The sequence below is a fragment of the Jaculus jaculus genome, chromosome 13 (assembly GCF_020740685.1).
Source record: "Jaculus jaculus isolate mJacJac1 chromosome 13, mJacJac1.mat.Y.cur, whole genome shotgun sequence".
In the NCBI taxonomy this organism is placed as follows: Eukaryota; Metazoa; Chordata; class Mammalia; order Rodentia; family Dipodidae; genus Jaculus; species Jaculus jaculus.
The window spans coordinates 37,629,308-37,653,104 of record NC_059114.1 but is presented as its reverse complement, the minus strand read 5'-3'; the positions used below and the strand labels follow the sequence as shown (position 1 = coordinate 37,653,104).

Genomic DNA, 23,797 nt, shown 5'->3' with positions numbered 1-23,797 from the left:
CTGTTAGGGAGAAAAACACTGGTACGTGAGGGCACATTTCATAGGGATTCTTCCTTTGGAGGAAGCTGCCTTGCTTTTAAGAAATGTGACTTAAATACATGTCAAATGAGCAATGGTCCAAAGGTGGGTTGGTACTCATATTGAGAAACAATGATTGGTACAATCTCTACTTGGCACAGTTAGAGGCCTGGAGTTCCAGTGAGCTGAGGAAAGGCCACAGCAGTAGTGGACAGCGCATTGAGGACTGTGACTCAGTGGTCCCCTACCCATCACAATTCTGAGTTGGAGGACTTTTTAGCTGTTTCATTGACCCTATCAAGCCATTTTCCTGTGTGGACCCCTTGAGACGATCAGGGAGAGGCTTGCATTGCGGGAAGAGGTGAAACATTGGGAAATTCACCTCTTCATCCTTACATGCCCACAACATAAAGATGCCCTGGTTTGTCTTAATGTTTCTGTAACTGGGGAGCATCTTATAAAAGCGTTGTTTAAGTTGATGGTCATTTTCTTGCCAAAAAGCTATTACTAAATGGAGAATAGTTTAGAATTGAGAGAACATGATGCTTCTGGCTTTTTTTTCCTCCTCCAAATTACATTTGAAAGTTGGGAGTTTCAATAAACCATAAACTGAAGGAAAATTTCTTTCAATGATAACTCACTTCAAGCTATTTCCTGTTTAATATAACTTAGGGGAAATGTATCATCCATCAAGACAAAGTTGAGACATTAACCCAGACAATCCCCAACCACTTTCTAAACCTCCTCTCCAAATGTATACATCCTTTAAATTCATATATTTTCTTTTGGAAATGGCTTCTGGAAGTTGTGAGTTTGAATCCCCATCTCAAGGAGGAAGATGGGCCAGTCTCCCTCATGATTGTCAGAACTGACAATTTTGAATTCATTTCTTTGGAGGAGGCCAAGCTTTACTTGGAAGTAAATGTGACCTAAATACCTAGAACAAGGGTGGGCTCATAATTCTCAGTTCCTCCACATCTCATTTTTGCAGGGAGTGAGCCCTCCGGTGAGTTGAGTGGTTAGGCTTTACAGATGAGCATCTATGCTCGCTACTGTTGTTCCTTCACATTACCAAAACCAAGAGGAAGGGAGGGAGCCACTCAGGAGACATAACCCCAAAAGAACAGGCCTGTTTTTCTCAGGGACTGCCCCTGCTCTGTTCCATTTAGAACTCCAGATTACTAAGCAACCAGGCCTTGGCCTTTAGAAGTCAGCAGAATAAATCTGCTGGAAAAGGTTGAAGGAAGGAGCCAGGGAATGAGTAGGCAGGAGATTATACAGGGCCATTTAAAAGGACAAAAAGCAAGAGTGAGAGGCAGCAGAAGGGATCAGGCCCTGCATGGCCTTGCCAAGCCAACTCTGGGAAGCCTCGCGGGAGAAAGATTCTCTTTATGCCCCTTGAAGCATTCATGGTTTCCCCGTCAAATTCTCAAGCTGTTTCTATGGCACTTCCCAGGAGAGTAGAGCACGTTCACTGTGTCCCTTCCCTTCCCATTCTTCATCCTTTTCTCAGACTCCTAAATTAAATCTCTGGCTCAAGTGAAATTGTGTAACCGAAGATGAAAAAGAGGGTGGGAAGGCAGAGGAGGTACTAACTAAGCCTGATTTTTCACAAAAAGAGAAGTTCTCTAAGAGTAAACGGTGTTTATTTTTTTTTGTAGATTTTTCAATCAAATGGAATTGCTTAATTAAAAAAAAATTATCTTTCTCCTTAAATACTACAGACAACCTCATTTTATCGCAGCAGACACCTAGAAACAAAACATGGGACCCACCAGAGAAAACTGGGCATTAAAAGCATCAGAAATTCAAGTCAACTATGGAAGGGTTACTGGAGGCTGGCAGCTCTCAGTTCTAAAAGGAAGTGGCCCAAGCCTATTGGGTTTGACAAAAGTTTCTTAGAACTGGGAAGTTGGGAACTTGGACTCCTTTTAATTCTATTCCAATTGTTTTATGCATAGGGAAATGAAAGTCAATGTGTCAAATGAAGACCCAAGGAGACACTGAAAAACTCGTTTGACTAGTATTCAGTATGTGAGATTAGTAATAACTGGTCCTCCTAGTTAACCTTGTCCTGGAATATATAGAGGTTATTTGTAGCCGCCACTGCTATAATGTTTTCTGAAGGATGCCAAGCTGTATGCAAGATCTTTTTGCTAAAGTCCAGACTGTCGACACTGATCTCGTCTTTTCTCCTCTTGCCCCCCACGCACACTTTTCGGGGTTTGAGGATAGCCCGAGGTTTGCTGTTTTCCCTTGAGGCTTCAAGGGTCACATCGCGCTTGGTGTTTCGGTCGAACATCCTGAAGAAGTTGTTGTAGGAACCCGTCATGATGACACTGCAAGGCAGGAAGGAAATGAGATGACTTTGTGTTTCAAAAGCAGTGGCAAACCCCCATTGTGTCTTTCTGGAGCAAATGATACTACCTCATGGTGGGGCTGTGATAGTATAAGTTTTACTAAAACCCAAACCTGGACAGGCTCATTGCTGGAACTACTGACTGCCTCTTGAATGATTAAAAGAGCCAAGCTCTTTGGTTGTGCTTGGAGCAAAGTGTTGTGAGAACCCTTTTTGCTACTATTTTTTTATGTGTGTTTGTGCACATTGTATGCACACGTGTGGAAGTCACAGGTTGCTACTGGTTTTCTTCCTCCATGGATCTCCACCATATTTTACTGAGACAGTCCCTCACTTGAATCCAGAGCTACTGATTCTGCTAGTCTAGCCGGCTTTCTCTAGGGATCCCTTGTCTCCACCTGCCTGTCACTGGGATTACAGGGGCACAAAGCAGCACCTACCTGGTATTTATATGGGTGCTGGAGGGCCTCATGTTTGAGCAAGAGCTTTACCAAATGGCCATCTCCTCAGCCCTGTGTTACTTACTTTTATTTTTAATTTTAAATTATTCATGAGTTTATATATATATATATGATGAGTGTGTGAGTGGGCACACATGTGCCATGGCATGTGTGGAGGACAGAGGACAACTTTCGGGTCAGTCCTTGCTGGTCTACCTCCTTTGAGGCAGGGTTTCTCTTCCTTGCAGCTATTGCCACAAGCCACAAGCTTCTTTCTGGGAAATTCTTCTGTCTCTGTCTCCTCTATCCCACTGTCAGTCAGTGTGCTGGCATTACAGAAACCCTCCGTGGCTTCTGGCTTTGTACATGGGGCAGGAGATTGAACTCAGGTACTCCAGGGAGTGCTTTACCCACAAGCCATCTGTCCAGTCTCCTGTTCAGGGGATTCCTTTGGCTCTTTGGGAATCCAGCTGCTGTAATCCTAGTGCTGCCTACTTTTTGTTATGATTGTGAAGCCAGAATGAGGTTGGAAAAGTAGAGACGTATGAAAACAGTAAATCGAACTGGTGGGATTCCTGGGCTCAGGGTTTTATTTAGCCCATCATCCTGATGGGAGAAATGCCAAGGCAGCAGTACTGGTGGGGTGGCCTCTCCTCTTCTAGGAACCAGCTCTAAGCTTAGCTTTTTCCAAAAACGTGTCTACAAAATGGAATTCATGGTCTTACTTGGAAAGATACTAAACAATTTTACCATGATCCCAAGTCTAAAATTTGAGTAAGGTTTGTAGTAGATGGTCAGAGGTTTCCATGCTTTTAAAGTTATCTATTCTTAGTGACATTTCAGTTAGGTGACAGGCTGGGGAAAGAAGTCAGTCTTTGGGCATGAGGCTCTATATGTGCCCTTTAGGTACCATCCTGTAATGGCACAATTGAAAGGCTGGTGTGGGCTGTTTCTGGAAAGGAGTATCAAGTATCATTTGTGTTTCAGATGCCCTGGGCTGTGTAAGGAATCAGATAAGACAGGAAATAAAGGCAGACCATTTTGTGTACCTTGTCATCTGTGCAAATTCATCAAAGGGTCTCACTCTATCCCAGGCTGGCATTGAACTCATGGTGATTCTCCTACTTCAGCCTCTCAAGTGTCACAATTAAAGGCATAGCCACCATACCCAGATCTCAAAAAATTTTAATTAAAAAATCCATTGATTTATTTTGAGAGAGAGAGAGAGAGAGAGAGAGAGAGCGAGAAAGAGAGAGAGAGAGAGAGAATTGGTGTGCCAAGGCCTTCAGCCACTGCAAACAAACTTCAGATGCATGTACCACCTTGTGCATCTGGCTTACATGGATCCTAGGGTATCAAACCTGGGTCCTTTTGCTTTGCAGGCAAGCACGTTAACTGCCAAGCCATCTCTTCAGCCCCAAATTGCTTAACTTTTGTAATTACTATTTAATATTTCATCAGTTTTAGCAGGTTATTCTCTGTCTTACTGAGTCATCTCCATGGACTTAGCTGTGAAACAGGGTGATGAAAACCACCTTGTTGTACTGTGGCTAGATAATGTGTGTGAAATTGGCTGTACATAGTAAGTACCTAATGAGCATCAACTGTGAATCAAAGGGGGGGTTGGAATAATGACAACAAATTCATATATAGCATATATTTCATATTATGCATATATATTATTTACATATATAATATATACCTGAATATTTATAAACAATGTCTAAATGATCTACTCTTGGAGGTCTCTGTTCATTTGTCACAATTGCTTTGCTCTCTTGTTCTATACAAATTGGACAGTGTGCTTGGGTTCTTGCCACATTGTGATCCCCTTCCAGCTCTATAAACAGGGGATTCAGTTGGGGTTAAAAGTGAAGGGGCGAAAAAAAAAAATTCCATGCTAGTGAACACTATTCCTGCAACTACCTTTATCACCGAGTGGAACCAGCTTGGGAGCCTTGCAATGGCTTTTCAGGAAGGTCAAAGCATTATCTGTACTTGTCAAACTAAAAATGAACTATTGGGAGGTAATATGAAGTATTATTGAAATCAAAGGCCTTAAATCAGTAATAAATCACCTTCAAGGTATGTGATAAATGAGGTTGGCTAGGATTCTGCTAATGAAGCACGGGCCTTTAGCCTGGTGGGCATTGGATTCAAGGGATCATTTTTTTTTTTAAATTTTTATTAACATTTTCCATGATTATAAACTATATCCCATGGTAATTCCCTCCCTTCCCACCCCCACACTTTCCCATTTGAAATTCCATTCTCCATCATATTACCTCCCCATTACAACCATTGTAATTACATATATACAATATCAACCTATTAAGTATCCTCCTCCCTTCCTTTCTCTACCCTTTATGTCTCCTTTTTAACTTACTGGCCTCTGCTACTAAGTATTTTCATTCTCAGGCAGAAGCCCAGTCATCTGTAGCTAGGATCCACATATGAGAGAGAACATGTGGCGCTTGGCTTTCTGGGCCTGGGTTACCTCACTTAGTATAATACTTTCCAGATCCATCCATTTTTCTGCAAATTTCATAACTTCATTTTTCTTTACCGCTGAGTAGAACTCCATTGTATAAATGTGCCACATCTTCATTATCCACTCATCAGTTGAGGGACAGCTAGGCTGGTTCCATTTCCCAGCTATTATAAATTGAGCAGCAATAAACATGGTTGAGCATGTACTTCTAAGGAAATGAGATGAGTCCTTTGGATATATGCCTAGGAGTGCTATAGCTGGGTCATATGGTAGATCAATCTTTAGCTGTTTTAGGAACCTCCACACTGTTTTCCACAATGGCTGGACCAGATTGCATTCCCACCAGCAGTGTAGAAGGGTTCCTTTTTTTCCACATCCCCGCCAACATTTATGATCATTTGTTTTCATGATGGTGGCCAATCTGACAGGAGTGAGATGGAATCTCAATGTAGTTTTAATCTGCATTTCCCTGATGACTAGTGACGTAGAACATTTTTTTAGATGTTTATATGCCATTCGTATTTCTTCCTTTGAGCACTCTCTATTTAGCTCCATAGCTCAAGGGATCATTTTTGAGCTAGGCAGCCCTCTTTGGAGTAATCAGAGCTTGAGGTTAGGACCTGCTTATGTAAGCTGTGGTTAGGAGCAGACATGTTGACTTAGTGCTAAGGTTGTCTTATGTGTCAGAGATAGTACTTGCTGATTGATATTGAACTGCTACCTATGAAAGCCCTGAAACTGACTCAGGGATTTCATAGCATCCTTCCCTTCACAGGATTAATCACAAGACATCCTGACCAGGCCTTGGAACCCAACATTGACTTCTGCTTGGCTGTATTAGGATAAATTGCCCAGAGCCTTCTGAAGATAAGGGCCTGTCTCTGGAAGGTTACTTAGCTCCACAGCCTTTCTTACCTGTCTGACCCATTCCACACACATTCAAATTTATCAAAAATGCAATCATTTTCATAGAGGGAGCACAGTTTGCTGCGGAGGTAGTCATGAACCTGGAAGGAAACATCAAGAAGGTCTGTCAGTATCTTTAAAAGAGGTGAGTATTCCTGTGAGCATCTCCCTGACTGACAGGAGCTGCCCATCTTTCAGCAGTCCAGTGTCTTGAACAGAACAAAATGGCCCACACTGAATGCAGCCTGGGCCTTTCGTGGCTGTAAGGCCTGAGGGTGAGGTGGTGTGCTTCTTATGTGGCCAGTGTGGATTAAAGAGGCTTATTTGTGTAGATGGTGACCTAAAAGCTTGAGCAGTAAATAGTGGAGTCCTGCTCTGTCACTGTCTGTCGCTGGCATTTTGTCTCTGGGAATCCCACAGGTGAGTACGCTAAGTTGCTTATAGAGGGTGCCGGTCACCCAGTGCTTTGTTTAACAGCTATTTTTTGAATATCTGCCCTGTGCTTTGGATAGAAATATGCATCAAATGCCCTTGGTGTTTTCAACCCTATGTTGTGCTATGTAACCAAGTAAATACATGAGAATTTTCTTCCAAGGTAGGGTCTCCCTCTAGCTCAGGGTGACCTGGAATTAACTATGTAGTCTCAGGCTGGCACTAACTCACAGCAATCCTCCTACCTCTGCCTTCTGAGTGCTGAGATTAAAGGCATGTTCCATCATGCCCCACTAAATGAGGATTTTTTTTTTTAGCTGGTGCTAAAATGATAGACTACAAAAGTATAGAAAAAGAGATTGGGAGGCATTTATTATGCATGGTAAAGAGTCAAGGCTTCACCTGATAAGGCAGCATTTAAGCAGAAGCCTTCAGGGAACGAGCGAGCTGCAGTGACATCTGGAAGAATGGCATTCCAAAGCACAGGGAACAGCAAATGCAGAGACCCAGAGGCAGAGTCCTGTAAGGAGTATGGCAGGGTTGATGACCAGTTTTCACATGCCCTCTACTCTGACCAGGATGGACAGACATCGAAGAAAGGTCACTGAGCCTGGTCTGTTGCAACACAGCTTCCGAGTGAGAAAACAATGGTAGAGAGGCCAGTTTTTATCTGGCTTATGGGTGACAGCTTGGACCAGGCCAAGAGCAGTGGTGAGAAGAGGTCAAATGCTAGATGGGGTTTGGGGCAGAGCTGTTAGGATGTGGGCGAACTTAGAAGCATGGGAAGAAAAGCAGGTGCCAGAAGGCTCCTGATCTTGTCTCCTGAGCAAGTGGAAGGATGGCCATGGCTCACTCCTGAGGGTGATGATGTGGACATGGCCAGGCAGAAGGGGCTACAGACCGAGGTGATAGGTGCAGCCTTGGGACACTGGTAAAGCTCTCCCGTTTCTCTTTCCCAGGAAAGGCAGCAAAAGGGGCCACTCTGTGAGAGCGCCACTGAGCAGGGCCAGGGACCCTCTGGGATTACTGGCCGGTACTGAAGTGGCATTTCAAATACAGCTGGTCACATAGTTGGCTGCTTTACTCCAGCTACACTCAGCAACTCCAGTGCAAATGTGAACAGGCAGATAAATAAGGCTCAGTGGGTAGAAATCTGGCTCATTTATCAAGAATAATTTTTCCTGAACTCTCCAGTAGGAAGTGGTGGTAATATGGGGATACTCACTATGCGAGCTGGTTATTAATGGCTAAGTGCTTTCCTTCTAAAATCTCATTTTGTCTCTAAGTCATCTTCTGGTGGAGGGACCATTAGTCCCTTTGATGGAACATGAAGCCCAGGGATGAAGCATCATTTGTTTAAGACCACACAGGAGAGAGCATGATAAATGGAAGCTAATCCTCAACATGTGAGTTTTGAAGCTATGGTAGCACTTTGCCTCATGTGGGCCTCAGTCCTAGGCAGAGGAATATTACTAAGGGAGCAGTTTAGCTTAATAATTATGGTTCAGACTTGCTTTTCCCATAATCTGGGCTCCTTTTCCTTCCTTGACCCCAAGTTCTATTGGATGTTGAGCTTGGAGGTCTCATTGTGTGCTTAGTATTGGCCAAGGAATGAACTCATATTTGTCCTGTGTTCTACCAGATGCTCTGAGTATTTGACAAGCCTTCTGAGTTATTTGGCCAGTAAACAATTCTAACCCTTCACATTGATGTCCCCTCCTTGACTCTCATTCTCAACAAGCTATTCTAGCCTTGTCAGGGTAACTATGCCAGTGTTTTGCCACTGTGGTGACCCACCTGCAGTAGGGCTTTTGACATTACTAGATGCATTTGGGGAATGCAGAGGTGAGGCCTGGGTCTTACAGTAGTATCTCTGTTGTTAATCAACGCATTGACCTTCTCTAGGGGATTGGAAACTGGGCAGGGGAGTGCTTTGTGTAAGGTCTGACTCCATAAGCCCTCTTCTTTATGAGTGATTTCAGAGCTGTCACCATTCATCTTTGGCATTTTGTCTTTAGGAAACCCCACAGCTAAGAAATAAGTGTCAAAACATGTGAGCTTTGGAGGTGTGGGTCCATTAACAGGAACCACATTGCCTAGACCTCCATAAATAATTGTTAAAAAGTCAGGGAGGGATTGAGGGAAGGCCAATCTGAACTGTTGTCTCTTCCACAGTGTGTCCAGCTTGCCTCCAACTCAGAGCATTTAAAGAAAAAGAATGTCTATGCTGCACTGGTATGCTGCTCTATAACTTAAGGAAAAAAAAAAAAAACTTTGGCAAATCAGAGGACATTCTTCACCAGAAAGGAGAAAAAGCTAAGACACACCATGAGATATGCGCATGTAAGAATTGCATTTTATCCCATTTGATGCTTTTCATTTGGAGTGTTCATTTTTTTTCTCTTTTCTGTTTTGCTATGAGCTGTAGATAGGTTTCTTGCCACTGGTTTGTATCTCTCACCAAAGTTGTTCTTTAGCTTTCTCTGTGCTGTCAGGCATGCACTGAGCCTTGGGCCAAGTTGGAATTGATTATTTGTTTGTACTTATATTTCAGAGCAGACTTTTCCAGTAAAGGGCCAGATATGTTGAGTGCTTGTTATCCAAAATGCATGGGATAAAAAGTTTCAGACTTAGGAATATTTGTATATACATAATGACATGTCTTGGGAATGGGCCTCAATCTAAACAGCCACTTCATTTATGCATCATGTATATCTTATATATAGCTTGAAAGTAATGCTATGCAATTTTTTAAATTTAGATTTCTTTTTTTTTTTTAAGGTAGGGTCTTACTTTATCACAGGTTAGCCTCTAACAGTGATCCTACCTCCCAAGTGCTGAGATTAAAGGTACATGCTACCACACCTGACTTCTATGTAATATTTAAAAAAATATATTGGAAATATGACGTAAGCACATGACATTAGGTATGATACTTTCCACTGTGGTCTTATGTTGGTACTCAAAAGTTTTTGGGTTTTGGAGTATTTTGGATACATAGCCTACAGTAAATATGTGGGGTGGTCTGTCACAGCTACTTAACTCTGTCCATGTGGCATGAGAGCAGCCACAGTCTATACATAAACTATTGGATATGGCTTTATTTCCATAAAAACAAATCTAGAGGGACATGGATCCAGCTTTCCAGATATAGTTGGCCAATCCCTATGCTGTAGGAAAGCTTGAAAATAGCTAATGATACTTTATATTCTCATGTGAAGCTTGAACTCTTTTTTCCTTTCTTGTGGAGGCCAGAGAACAACTATGGGTGTCTTTTCTCAGGTGCTGTTTACCTTTTTGTTTTTGAGACAGGGTCTCCCATTAGCCTGGAAATTGCTAAGTAGACTAGACCAGCCTGCCTGTCTCTGCTTCCCTGACCCTACTGAGCTTTGTTAATATTTGTATATGAATGGTAGCATTGTCAGTTCCTGTCTAGGACCCATACCTTCCTCTGAAGACACTGCTGAAAGTTTCAGATAATAGCCTATTATCATCTTTGACATAGTATGTAAACTTAAATGGCTCTGAGCCATGCATACCACTCTAATTTAAAATAAAATGTGATACTTTATTTCAATACATATGCCAAGACATCTATTTCTTAGTGTTCTGCAAAGATGATTTCCAAGTCTGCTACCAGCCCAGCATGGCTTCAGAACTTGGACCTGCTAGTCACGTTCTAAAAGCTTCTCCCTAAAAGTAAAGCACTAATTGCTCTTGCCATCACATGTGCTGAACCTCCCCTTCTCTGTGTAAGACTCTCAGGCTGCCTGCTGCAGTAGCACCCACACCCACACTCACATGACAGCCCATTACTCCGTCTTTTGTAGTGAGGGGTGTGGTACTGTATGATTTGTCTCAAGCAGCAGAAAGAGGGTAGTAATACTGACCTGGGGCTAAATACCCAGGGTTAAAAGTGAGCAGAGGGCAGGCACTGTGAAGTTGAGCCCTGAAGTCTAGGCAGGGCTTAGGAAATTACAGTTATATTATACAGGGGATGCTCTTTGAACCACTGAGTGATACTTGTTGCTTAGGACAGTTGTTTCTGTTTCAAGCCCTCAGCCTCTTTGGTGTCACATATTTAAAATAAACCTCCCTCTACTACTGTTCTTCTAATTGTTGAAAGTTCTCTAAGTTGCTAGCCTTCGAGCTTGAGGAGCTCACACCTCTGTCTTTCTTCCTACCATCTTCCTTAGTGACTCAGTCACTCTGGTTCCTTAATTATTTCATCTCACCATATTCAATTATTTTTACCTGCTTCCATGGCTATGTAATCAACCTTGCTGTTACTTTAACTGTATCTTCTGTTTCAATTTGATTGCTACTTCATTTCTTTTTAGGTTGTCCCTCAAGTATTTTGATTCTGTAAGACCTTCAAATCCATTGACCTAACTGCTCTTTTTTGCTTGTATTTCATTTTTTAGCTACCTTAGATTTGGCAGTCATCACTCCATTCTCTCTCTCTCTCCATTATCTTCTCTGACAAAACCCCACCCCTGGTTAAATATGACTTAACTTTCTGTCTGTTCTTTAGCTGTCTCAGCAGGAGACTGTGACTGGAAAGAAACAATTAGACATGTTATTCTTTCATTCCTTTTGTACCCCCTCCCTTTCCCTTTTCTCTTAAGTAGCCCAGGCTGGTCTCAAGTCTGCTGGGTAACAGAGGATTACCTTGAACTTCTCATTCTCCTGCATCTACCTTCTGAGGGATGGGATGGCAGGCATGCATTGCCATGCTTGGTTTGTGTGGTGTTGGGGATGGGACTCTGGGCTTTATGCATGCTAGGCAAGCACTCTTCCAAATGAACTATATGCCTGGCCCCTAGTCTTACTTCAAAATAAATCAACAATACAAACCTCAAGTTGATCTCCAATGACAATACAATGCTCCCCTGTCTTACATGACAGAGTAAGAGAACATGTATGTGCTCCCTTCACACAATTTACAAACCTGCTATATCTGAGCTACATACTGCACTCCATTGACAGATGAGCTATCCATCTTCTGCCAAAGGCTAGTTTTTCCTTGGACTCCATACTTCCTTTTTCCCCCTCAAGAACTCAGCTGTTTTAGTGATCCCTCTACTGGCTTTGTCCTGTCAGCCCAAAACATTCTATGACTTTTCCTAGCCTGCATCCCGTATTCTAGCCACTAACCTACTTCTCTGTTTTCAGGTAGATAAAATTGGTTGAGTTGCAGGCCTTTACGTTCATGTCTTACTAGTACTGTGTTACTTAGAAAATTGTACTTATTTGGAGGGAGGAAGGGAGAGATAATGAATGAATATGGGAATGCCAGACCTTAATGATATTCCAAACAAACTAGATGCATGTGCCACCTGTGTGTCTGGCTCCACATGGGCACTGAGGAATTGAATTCAGGATGTCAGGCTTTGTAAGCCAGCACCTTTATCTGCTGAGACATTGCCCTAGTACTCAAACCTATTCTGATTAGACATTAATTCATCCTATTCCACTTCCTCATTTGGGTTCTTGGTAATCTCCACATGACTAAACACAGTACTCAGCCCTTCTGCACTCAGCACTAAGACTGGAAGTAGGTGACCTTTCCCACCTAGAGATATTTCCTTCACTTGCCCTCCTGGGCTCTCTTCTCGGTTTTCCTTATGCTTCACTGCCCTCACCCCCAATCACTCTTGCCCAGGCTGACCTGGAATCCACTCTGTAGCCCCAGGTTGACCTTAACTCATGGCAAACTTCCTACTTCAGCTTCTTGATAGGAGAGCTGGGACTAAAGGCGTGTGCCACCACATCCAGCTTACGCTTGCCAATTTTTGTTCCTATTCTCTATGTGAAAACACCAAGCCCCAAAGGCAGTTCTCAATCTCATTGCTAATTATATTAATGGCCTAGGGAATCCCTTCCAGTTCAGTAGGCTTTGAAGACCTACTATGCAGTTGTGTCATTTTCTAGACTAGATGCATCCCAATTTTCACTAAGCAATCTCCCTGAGGTCTCTGTTTGTTTAATTGGCTTAACAGGTCCATAGCCAAACTCTCAGTTTCCTCATCTAAATAAAATGGCAACTCTGCTTTCCTAGTTACTCTAGACATTAAACCTTGGCATTTCCTTTATTCTTATATCACATATCAAATTTGTCCTCACATACTAATGGTTTACCCTGGAAATGTATCTAAACCTGGCTGCCTCAATTGCTAATACTGTCTCCTAAACTCCTATTACTCATTTGCCAGAATATTGCAATAACTCTAAAATTATTCTTCATATCTCAACATGTTCCTCCTACAGTTTCTCCTCCCAGCACACCAGAATGTTCTAAAAATCATAGTAATTATGGTGGTAAAATGCCCTCCGCACAGCTATATGTGTTTGTAATTAAGCCATGAGGTATGAACTTAATCCCCAGGTGGTGGAGCCTTCAGGAGGCAGAGCCTTGCTAGAGGAGGCGTGTTATTAGGGGTGGACCTTGTGATTTTAAAGTTCAGCCCCTGTTGCCAGTGTTAGGGAACTTTCACTTCTTTTTCCCTCCTGATATAAAACATGTAGCACCTGGCGATCTCTTTTCTCCTCTATGATGGAACTTTTTAAAACTATTAAGCTCGTGCTTGCTTTGGCGGCACATATACTGAAACTATTAAGCTGGAAATAAACACTTTCCTTCCAGAAGTTGCATCTGGTTGGGTGGCTTATTCCAGTAATGACAGGGTAACTGCTGCAGTGACAAAATGATTTTGGAGTTAGTAGGAATAGCTACACAACTGTGGATATAACAAAAATTGTTGGAACTATGTGCTTGGAAAGGGGAACTATTATGATATGTAAATTGTACTTCAAGTAAAAAATTAAAAGTAAAATTTGGTTGATCCTTCTGGCCTCATCTCATTTTATTTGCTTCATGATATCTTAAAATAAGATCAGTTAACTCTGCCTCTAGATCTTTCTTTGCATTGTCTTTTTCCTGGGATTGGCTTTAAAAAACCCTTTCTATCTGAAAACCTGATCACTTTTAGCAATGCATTCCTAAAACAATGCTGTTCTTAGTTTTTTCAATATTTTATTTCTTTATTGAGTCCTAACAATAATCTAGCCTGTGCCCTTCTATCGCCACCTACCCAGTGATTAAGCCAAGAACCTGTACCCAGTGGATGTAATTCTTCCTTCCACACTCAGTAATTACTCAGGCTACACCCCTGTCTCCTTCCATCCACCTGTTGTCATTCAGCCCCAATAATGTTATCTCCATCATCTTTCACCTGCCTTTCAAGCTATAAAGTGAAACTCATGGTTTCACAACTCACAATGTCTTTTCCTCATATAAAACCCTTTTACGGCTCTTGGTTGTATTCAGCCCAAGGACAAAACAACCTCACCTACAGTTTCAGAGGCTGCATGATCAGCCCGAGTTTGTATCTCCAGGCTTAACTTTTTGCCCTTGGGTTCCACATCCAAGGTAAACTGAGGAAGTACTACACATTAACAGATTAAGCCATTGGAGCTCCCAAAGGTAAACTTTCTGTAGTCTCAGGGTAGCCTCGAACTCACAGCGACCCTCCTACCTCTGCCTCCTGAGTGCTGGGATTAAAGGAGTGCGCCACCACGCCTGACTTTTTTTTTTTTTTTAACCAAAGGTAAACTTTCTGAACACAGCACATTCCTCTTGACTGCGGGCCTTTAATCATAATACTGTTCTAGGTTTTTCTGACTAGGTCATGGCAATTTCTTTCTTTTTATTTTTTCTGGCTGGCCACTCTCCTTGACATAGGCTGCCACGGTCTCGGCACCACCCCTTGCATGCGGGCACTGTCAGTTCGTTGCTTGTCGTTCAGCTGCTTCACCAGAGAGCATCCCGAGAGCAGGCCCTTGCCTGCCTTCTCACTCTATGACGGCCACTCACATTAAGTTTCAGGCTCAATGGATGAACTTAACTCTTGCTCTCTGTGCATCCTGCATTAAGTTGTGTGACACTTGCAGCCTGTAGCACTGTATGGACAGCATTACTACTCACTATTTTCCCTCCCTCTGCATCTGCAGGCAGAGGCTGACTTACAAGCCCACAAAGGGAGCGCTCTGGATACCAGTGGGTGATGTTCTATACCTGGTATGTCTCGATGGGGCGATTTTCCATGTTGAGATCCCAAACTTTCACAGTCAGATAGTCCCTGGTCATGATATACCTCCCGCTGTGGCTAAACTTCACATCCGAAATTGAAGAGATAATTTCAGAGAAAAATGATCTGTTGCTTGGATCTTCTGGCTCTTCAAAAACTGAAGAACAAAAACAACAGGATGAATGTAGCATAACTTTATGAACAGACTGTAAAGTGTAGGGCCAGCCAGAAAGCTGAATTAGTCTAAGTAGGCTGGTTCTGCAGAACATAAAGAAATAGGGAACAAAGTGTCTGCTCCCTGGCAAAAGAAAAACAGAAGGCTTGATTCTGTGTTTTCTCACTGGAGGAATGGTATGGGATCTGCCCCATGAACAGACCTGACGCCTGCTGATTTTTAAGTTCCAGATCTATGTAGCTGTTTCACATTTTCCCTGGTCCTTGGGTGTCACATGCATACCCAAACCCAAAGTCACCTTGGGCCTCTCTGCTTTCTCTCTACGCACTCCCTTCTTTCCTTCCTTTTCTGGTTCTGGGGTCAAACCCAGGGTCTTACCTGTTCTAAGCAGGTGCTATACCACTGAGCTAGAATCCCCAACCTCTGGGGTCATCTTAGATGCTTAAACTTTTTAATATAGTTTTTAGAACATAATTCACATTAATCTAAAATATTCATTTAAAGCATATAGTTCAATGGTTTTAAGAATCTATATACATTTATGCAATTATCCCTGCAATCTAAATATAGCTTGTTTTCACCAACCCTCTTTCCAAAACAAAACACCTGGAAACCCCCATTTTATACCATTAGCAGTTACCCTTAATTCCCCACCCTTGCAACATTAGGCAAACACTAATTTGCTTTCTAATTCGTATTCTGGAAATCCCACCTAAAGAGAATACAGGATCATTAGTTCCAGGTTTCTTTCACATAGCAAACATAATGTTTTCAAGGTTCATTCAATGTTGTAGCATGGTTTTGCATGGCTTGCTAATATTCCATCGTGTGGAATTGTCATATTTTGTTCACCTAGTTGTCAGATGAAGAACATTTGGGTGGTTTCCACTATCACAAATGGTGATGCATGAATGCTCATGTAGCAGCTTTTGTGTGGACAGAGGTTTCATTTTCCTTGGATCAGGGTGGTCAATAGTGGGCCTTTTCATTCTGACAGCAGAACCCCTTGACTGTCTTGGGTCTAAGGTCAGAGTACCCTTTATTTGTGTGGTTTTGGGCAAGTACTTCACTGTGTTTCTGGTGTCCTTATATGCAAATGGTGGCTACAATGTCTCCGATGAGTATTGTCCATTTACTCTGTCTTTTTGGGTCACATGATCCTTCTTATTAGCAGCAGTTGATTCCCACTTATAGTATCAAAGCATGGCTTGTCAATATGGCACTAACTCATCTACTCTGATTCTGAGTGGCTGTATAGGTGAAATCTTGGTGTTTCCCAGTTCTATACATTGCCCAATTATTTTTTCTTTGATGATTCATGTTCTTGGCATGTGTATGTGTATGTATACATACATACATACATATATACCTTATAAACTAGTGAGATGTTTTATCTCAAAAGATCTTTTCTTGAAGCCTTATTACATTTGATAGAAACATTAATTCAGTATTTGCTCATATATCATTATTATATAATGGTATATTATATAACAATTAATGATTTTACCTTATCTTTTCTTTTTTTTAAGTTTTTTGAGGTAGGGTCTTGCTGTAGGCCAGGCTGACCTAGAGTTCACTATGTAGTCTCAGGGTGTCCTTGAACTCATGGAGATATTCCTACATCTGCCTCTGAGTACTGGAATTAAAGGCATAAGCCGCCATGCCTGGCTACCATATGTCTTTAACGAGGATGTGAGACTTTTTTTTCAAGGTAGAGTCTCACTCTAGTCTAGACTGACCTGGAATTCACAATGTAGTTTTAGGTTGGTCTTGAACTCACAGCAGTTCTCCTACCTCTGCCTCCTGAGTACTGGGATTAAAGGTGTGCCACTACACTTTGATCAAAGACATCTTTCTTTGCCGTATTTCAATCCACAACAGAACTTCTAGTGCTTCATGCAATATTACTTCTGAACTTTCATAACAGTGATACACAAGCCATGTCTGACACTGTTAGCTAGTCACTAATCTGATATGTCTGTCCTTTTCCTAGGCGTGCATTATATTGTATGTCCCAGCCTTTATGCAGTTGGGTATATATGAGTCTGACTTCTAGAAAACAGACTCCAGGCCTGGCCTCTAAAACATGTTCACTTGTTACTTTCCATGGTCTTTGTCTTTCAACTGTGGGATGGGCATGAGCTTTGGAAAACCTGCCTTAAATAGAGATGCCACAGTGTCAAAGTGCTCTGGGTCACTGAGTAATTGATTTCAAGAAAGTTGATCATGAGTCTCTGATGGTGAGTCCCATACAGGAGCACTTGTGAAGGAAGGGCTCCAGATAGGGAGAAAGCTGAGCAGAACCCTGCAGGAGTTCTATCTCTCAAGGGGGAAAAGAGCATTTTAGGTACTGGACAAATACAGGAGACCTGCACCTGGGGGCTGGGGATGTTGGTTTCATGTGTCCTTATACCCAGAGCAATATATACAAATGTTCAATAAATATTTGTTGCTGGAACTGTTAGGATTGATAAACACTTTTAGCAACATAGCAGGATACAAAATAAACCCACAGAAATCAGTAGCTTTCCTATATACTAACAAACATGCAGAGGATGAAATCAGTGAATCTCTCTCATTCACAATTGTCTAAAAAAAAAAAGTACTTTGGAATAAACCTAATCAAGGAAGTAAAGGATCTATACAATGAGAACTTTGAAACACTCAAGTGAGAAATTGCAGAAGACACTAGGAAATGGAAAAACATCCCATGTTCTTGGATTGGAAGAACACAAAATACTGTGAAAATGTCTGTGGTGGTTTGAATAGAATAGATGGCCCCCAATATATTCAGTTGTTTGTTTGTAGTTTACATCTGCTGGCTACCTGGCTGGAGGCAATGTCACTGGGTAGATCTTAAGTTGTGGTGAGGGGTTTCCTATATGCAAAGTGTGCCTAGCTGGAGTTCCTGAAGTGTGCTGTGGCTTTTGACCTTTAGGCTTGTACTTCTCTCTGTCTGCTTGGGCCTGTGAAGGCAGGGCAGCTTCTGCCATTATGGAACTTCCACTGGATCTGTAAGCTTCAATAAATCCCTTCCTCCATAATTGTGCTGGGTCTGAAAGTTCATCTCAGTGAACCTGAATCTGTCTGCTACAATGTCAATCTTACCAAAAGCAATCTACACATTTAATGGAATCCCCATTAATACTGCAATGGCATTTTTCACAGAAATAGAAAAAACAATCCTAAAATTCATTTGGAAGCACAAAAAAACCTCGAATAGCCAAAACAATTTTGAGCAACAAAAATAAGGCTAGTGGGATCACCATACCTGATTTCTCCATTTTAAGCTATATTACAAATCCATAGTAACAAAAACAGCATGGTGCTTGTACAAAGACAGACATGTAGACCAATGGAATAGAATAGAGAAGCTATATATTAATCCAGGCAGCTATAGCCATCTGATTTTTGACAAAAATGCCAAAGATATTCATGGAGAAAAGACAGCTTCTTCAACAAGTGGTGCTGGGAAAACTGGATATCTATATGTAGAAAGATGAAAATAGATCCTTGTCTTTCTCCATGCACAAGAATCAAGTCCAAATGGATTAAGGACTTTAATATCAGACCCAAAATTCTGAAATTGCTAGAGGAAAAGGTAGGGAAAACCTTTCAACATATTGGCGTAGGCAATGACTTTCTGAATATAACCCCAATTGCTCAGGAAATAAAACCACTAATCAACCACTGGGATCTCATGAACTTGCAAAGCTTTTAAAAAAATATCTTATTTTTATTTATTAATTTGACAGAGAGAGAGAGAGAGAGAGAGAAAGAGAGAGAGAGATAGAGAGAGAGAGAGAGAGAGAGAGAGAAAGAGAGAGAGAGAGATAGAGAGAGAGAGAGAGAGAGAGAGAGAGAGAGAGAGACAGAGAGAGAGAGAGAGAGACAGAGAGAGAGAGAGAGAGAGACAGAATGGGCATGCCAGGGCCTCCAGCCACTGCAAATGAACTCCAGATGTGTGTGCCCTCTTATGCATCTGGCTTATGTGAGTCCTGGAGAATCAAACCTGGGTCCTTTGGCTTTGCCTGCTAAGTCATCCCTCCAACCCCTTACAAAACTTTTGTACAGCAAAGGACACTGTGAATAGAGCAAAGAGACAACCTACAGAATGGGAGAAAATCTTTGCCAGCTACACATCTGACAGAGGATTAATATCCAGAATATATGAAGAACTCAAAAAATAAAACATTAAGAAATCAAACAATATAATTAAAAATGGGCTATGGAACTAAATAGAGAGTTCTCAATGGAAGAAATACAGATAACATATAAACATCTAAGAAAGTGTTCTATATCCTTAGCCATTAGGGAAGTGCAAATTAAAACTACTTTGAGATTGATTCCATCTCACTCCTGAATGGCTACCATCAAAAAAAAAAAAAAATGTTGGGGAGGGTGCGCAAAAAGGGGAACCCTTCTACACTGTGGTGGGAATGTAATCTGGTACAGCCATTATGGAAATCAATGTGGAGGTTCTTGAGATAGCTAAAAATAGATTTACCATATGATCCAGCTATAGCACTCCTAGGCATATATCCTAATGACTCTTGTCATTACCTTAGAGATACTTGCACAACCATGTTTATTGCTGCTCTATTCACAATAGTTAGGAAATAGAACCAAACTAGATGTCCCTCAATGGATGAGTGCATAATAAAGATGTGGTACAATTATAAATGGAGTTCTATTTAGTGGTAAAGAAAAGTGAAATTATGAAATTTGCAGGGAAATGGATGAATCTGGAGGGGATTATACTAAGTGAGGCAGGCCAGGCCCAGAAAGCCAAATGTTGCATGTTCTCTCTCATATGTGGATCCTAACTACAAATATTTAGACTTGTGTGTGAGCTGGAACCAAAAAATTGGTAGCAGTGGCCAGTAAGCTGGAAAAGGCTATAAGGAAGGTAGGAGAAGGAAGACCTTTAGGTGATGGTATTGTATATATGTAAGGAGAAGAACAGATTATAGGGAGTGGAATGGCGTAAGTGAGGCCAGGGGAAGAGATTGAGTAAGAGAAGGGTGGGGGGAGAGCCAATCAAAATTCAAAATATTCTGAATAAGACATATAAAAGCTTATTTCTTTGGATAACAGTACATCCAGAAGCCATAGATTGCTACTAGAAAATATTTGGTGCCAGGGATGGGTTAGCTATTAGTGAGTTTTTGGCCAGGGAGGTCCCTGTTGCCTCCAAAACATTACAGGCTATTGCCAGGGCCCATGGTTCTTTATGAGTAACAGATGGTAAGACCCTACTGCTGAAGACTTCACATGTGTGGGCAGCAAGGTCACTGAAAAATCAAGCTGGTGCTGAGCAGAAAACCTTCTTCCTGTAGCCCAGCCAACTAAAAGCTGGAAAAAGTTGTACTATATGCAGCCCTATGAGAGATAGAAGTCACCAGCAGTGAAAACAGTGGACAATGGAAGCCTCAAGTTTGGCTAGAATTTTAAAAAATTGTTGGTGGGCTGGAGAGATGGCTTAGCAGTTAAGGTGATTGCCTAAAAAGCTGAAGGACACAATTTTGATTCTCTAGGACCCATGTAATCTAGATAAGGTTGTGCATGCATCTGGAGTTTGTTTGCAGTGGTTGGAGGCCTTGGCATACCCATTCTCTCTCTCAAATAAACAAATAAAAATAAAATAATAAAACAATTGTTTTTCCTTGGAACTTAAGCCAGATAAATTAATAAACTCTTTGCCTTCTTTTTAAAAAAATATTTACTTATTTCCAAGGACAGAGAGAATATAAGAGAATGATGGGTGTGCCAGGGCTTCCAGATGTTGCAAGTGAACTCAGATGCATGTGCCACTTTGTGCATCTGGCTTTATGTGGGAACTGGGAAATTGAACCTGGGTCATTAGGCTTTGCAGACAAGTTCCTTAACCACTGAGAAATCTCTCCAGCCTAAATTCTTTGCCTTCTGGGTGCTTAGCATACATTAAGTTGAACATATGCATTTGCCGAGATCCAATTACATTTGACCTACAACATGGCAGTAGCATATGGTTCAACCTAATGAGGGTTTATGCTGCAACCTGAGGCAGAAGCAAACCATGGCCTGCGCAAGGCTGAGCTAACTTGGCCTCCAAGGTGGCTTCTTTCTTGCTTGCTTATTGCATCTACACGGGCAGTAGACGATTTCCAGTGCAGAGACAAAGTGCATAAGTTTCCTTTCAAGCTTTGCCAAGCTAAATCAGGAGCCAAATCAAAACAGGAACTTTCACAGAACCTTTTAAAGGAATGGCAACAAAAATTCCAAGTCTATTAGAACTAAACTTGAGAATTAAGTCCATTGAAACAGGAGAGGTGCTCATCGGCGTCCGGCCCTTGTCTCGGCCTGTGCCCCTCAAATATCACTGAAGGGCCTGGCTATGGCTGCCTCTTTTGGTTCTTTATAAAAACAAATTTATTTAGGACACTGCCTATAAAGACAGCAGTGGGCCATTTAATAAAGGGGGTAATAAAATAACCCCCTGCAAAACAAAGTTTTCATTCATTCACTCATTCATCCATCCATTTGACACAAAGCCTCACTGTGTAACCCAGGCTGGCCTTGAACTCACAGCAATACTATTTCTCAGCCTTGAGCAAGAAGACGACTGTCAGTCAAATCCTCACCCGGTCTACCCTCATATCAGCACTGATCATTTTGAACACTCCATGAGTAAACTACATGACAATCACAGCTGTCTGCTCTAGCTCCTCAAGGGGCATCCATGACAGGACTCTTACAAACATTTTGTAGCTGATTGGCTGCTTTCACAAGCCTTGGTGAACTCTAGGTGACCCTACAGCCATTTCTACCTAGGTCCAAGACTTTGCGGAGGGAACTGCTGTGACCAGTACACAAAGGACAACGCTGGGATTGGTGCAAATACCTTTTCTCTGGCTGCATGAGTAGGCTGCTTGGCTCATCTGGTGAGCTGCCTGGTGTTGTAATGTTAGGGCCAATAAAAGGCTGCTTTGAACCAGTCTTTTCTTGCCTGCCTTTTTGAGCTGGTAACATGAAAGGGGTTGGTAGAAGTGGTGACAGACATAGCAGCGGAGCCATCAGCAGGCCTAGGAGTATCTGAAGAGGCAGAGCTATGGGACAGAAGGCTGTGAAGAGCCAGAAGAGAGACTGAAGGCTCTTGTTTGAGGTCCAGAGCTGTTAAATCTTCAGGGACAAACATCTCAGACACCCCAAGCCTGGAAGCTGTAATGCTGACTGCTCTCAAGGGTGGAGGAATCCCGATGGGTACCACTTTCTAGAAGCAGCACCACCAGAGACTGTCAATGACTGAGGACTCCTGACCACCTAGGTCTACACAAGAGCTGTCACAATGTAGAGCTAAAAGTCCCACTACTTGCTTGCTGCCCACCTGTAACACCAGCAGCGCTCCTCCATCGGCTTGCCACCCCTGCTCGCTGCAGTTTAAAGCTGAGGGAAGCAAACACTGCCAAAGACCAGCACCAGAAGCGTTTGTCCTCGCCTACCCATTCGCTGCATCTGGGTAGAGCAGGACACCAGTCAGCTGACTGGTGACACACCCATGCATGACATAGTACGTTATATACAACATAAAGATTCAAAGTATTTGGGGGTGGTAGTGGGGATACATGCCAGCCCTGAACCAAAGGCAAGGGCACAATAAGGAGCAGGATGGATCCAGTCCTGCCTTTGGGGACTCACAGAACTGGAGGAGAAAAATGTTAAGCCATGGCATAAATTTAGCTACACTTGTGAATAGTGAGATTTACTGGCTGATAAGAGGAGAATAAAAGAACTGGAGAATCACCTCTGCTCCAATGTCTATGAGGCTGAGCATGTGATACAATGCTGTCTGGGGCTCAGATGAGACAGACAAATCTCACTGGGTATATATTTTTAAATTTTATTTAAGCGGGGGGGGGGGGAAGAGGAGAATGAATGAGAATAAATGGGTGCGCCAGGGCCTCTAGCCACTGCAAATGAACTCCAGACACATATGCCACCTTGTACATCTGGCTTACATGGGTACAGTCTTCTCAGGTAAGTGCTTTAACCACTGAGCAATCTATCCAGCCCCTCATTGGCTATTTTTATCAGAGACCCTTGGCTTGTGCTAGAGATCTGCTGACTGGTGTAGTTTCCAGTTAGCATCCAGAAAATAAGGACATCAAGTGAAAAAGGAAGGGAACCACAGGAGGAAAGACAAAGTCTGCTCTAAGGAGCTAGTCTTCATGGGAACGCTCATAGTCCAGACGCAGTCAATTGGGATGCGGCAGATCTGCCAATGGAGGGAAGCTTTGCAGGTTTTAATAACCACCGTTTCCTTTTCCTTAAGCTTTATCTACATAGTCCCATTTAATTCTCAAAGTTAGGAGATGATACCTGTGGGAGAAATAGGAGCAAGGTAGGTTTTCTTTTCTTTTCTATTTTTTGAGTCAGCTAGGGAAAGCCCAAAGGGAGGGAATGAAGAGGTGTCACCCTGCCTGCCTTGATAAAACTGGAATTCAGTGTCTGATTCAGTTTCATCACTCCAGTGACAGCAACCCCTACTTCTTCCCCAATATGACATACTAGATATGCTGGCCCCTCTTGGGCAGCTTCTTGAGTCCAAAATACAAACCAAACCAAACCAAACAAAACAAAAAACCAGTCAGCTCTCTCCCTTATTCACTTGAATCTGATGTAAAGCCCATCCTAATTAGCTATAAGAAAGACTTTTCGGGCTGGAGAGATGGCTTAGCGGTTAACCGCTTGCCTGTGAAGCCTAAGGACCCCGGTTCGAGGCTTGGTTCCCCAGGTCCCACGTTAGCCAGATGCACAAGGGGGTGCACGCGTCTGGAGTTCGTTTGCAGAGGCGCGCCCATTCTCTCTCTCTCTCCCTCTATCTGTCTTTCTCTCTGTGTCTGTCGC

The 23,797-nt window shown here is 42.4% G+C and overlaps 1 protein-coding gene across 2 annotated transcripts in view; it reads right to left on the bottom strand.

Moving 5' to 3' along the window:
• Window positions 1-655: 655 nt before the first annotated feature.
• The window catches only part of Ppp2r2b (protein phosphatase 2 regulatory subunit Bbeta), a 480,227-nt gene continuing 457,085 nt past the window's right edge, over window positions 656-23,797 (bottom strand). For both annotated transcript variants that reach the window (XM_004664733.3, XM_045132546.1), the window contains exons 7-9: window positions 14,724-14,893; window positions 6,224-6,315; window positions 656-2,357 (exon numbers count right to left, since the gene is read on the bottom strand). In XM_004664733.3, the coding sequence (XP_004664790.1) occupies window positions 2,078-2,357; window positions 6,224-6,315; window positions 14,724-14,893 (542 nt within the window). In that variant the 3' untranslated portion in view covers window positions 656-2,077. The remainder of the gene's footprint in view (window positions 2,358-6,223; window positions 6,316-14,723; window positions 14,894-23,797) is intronic.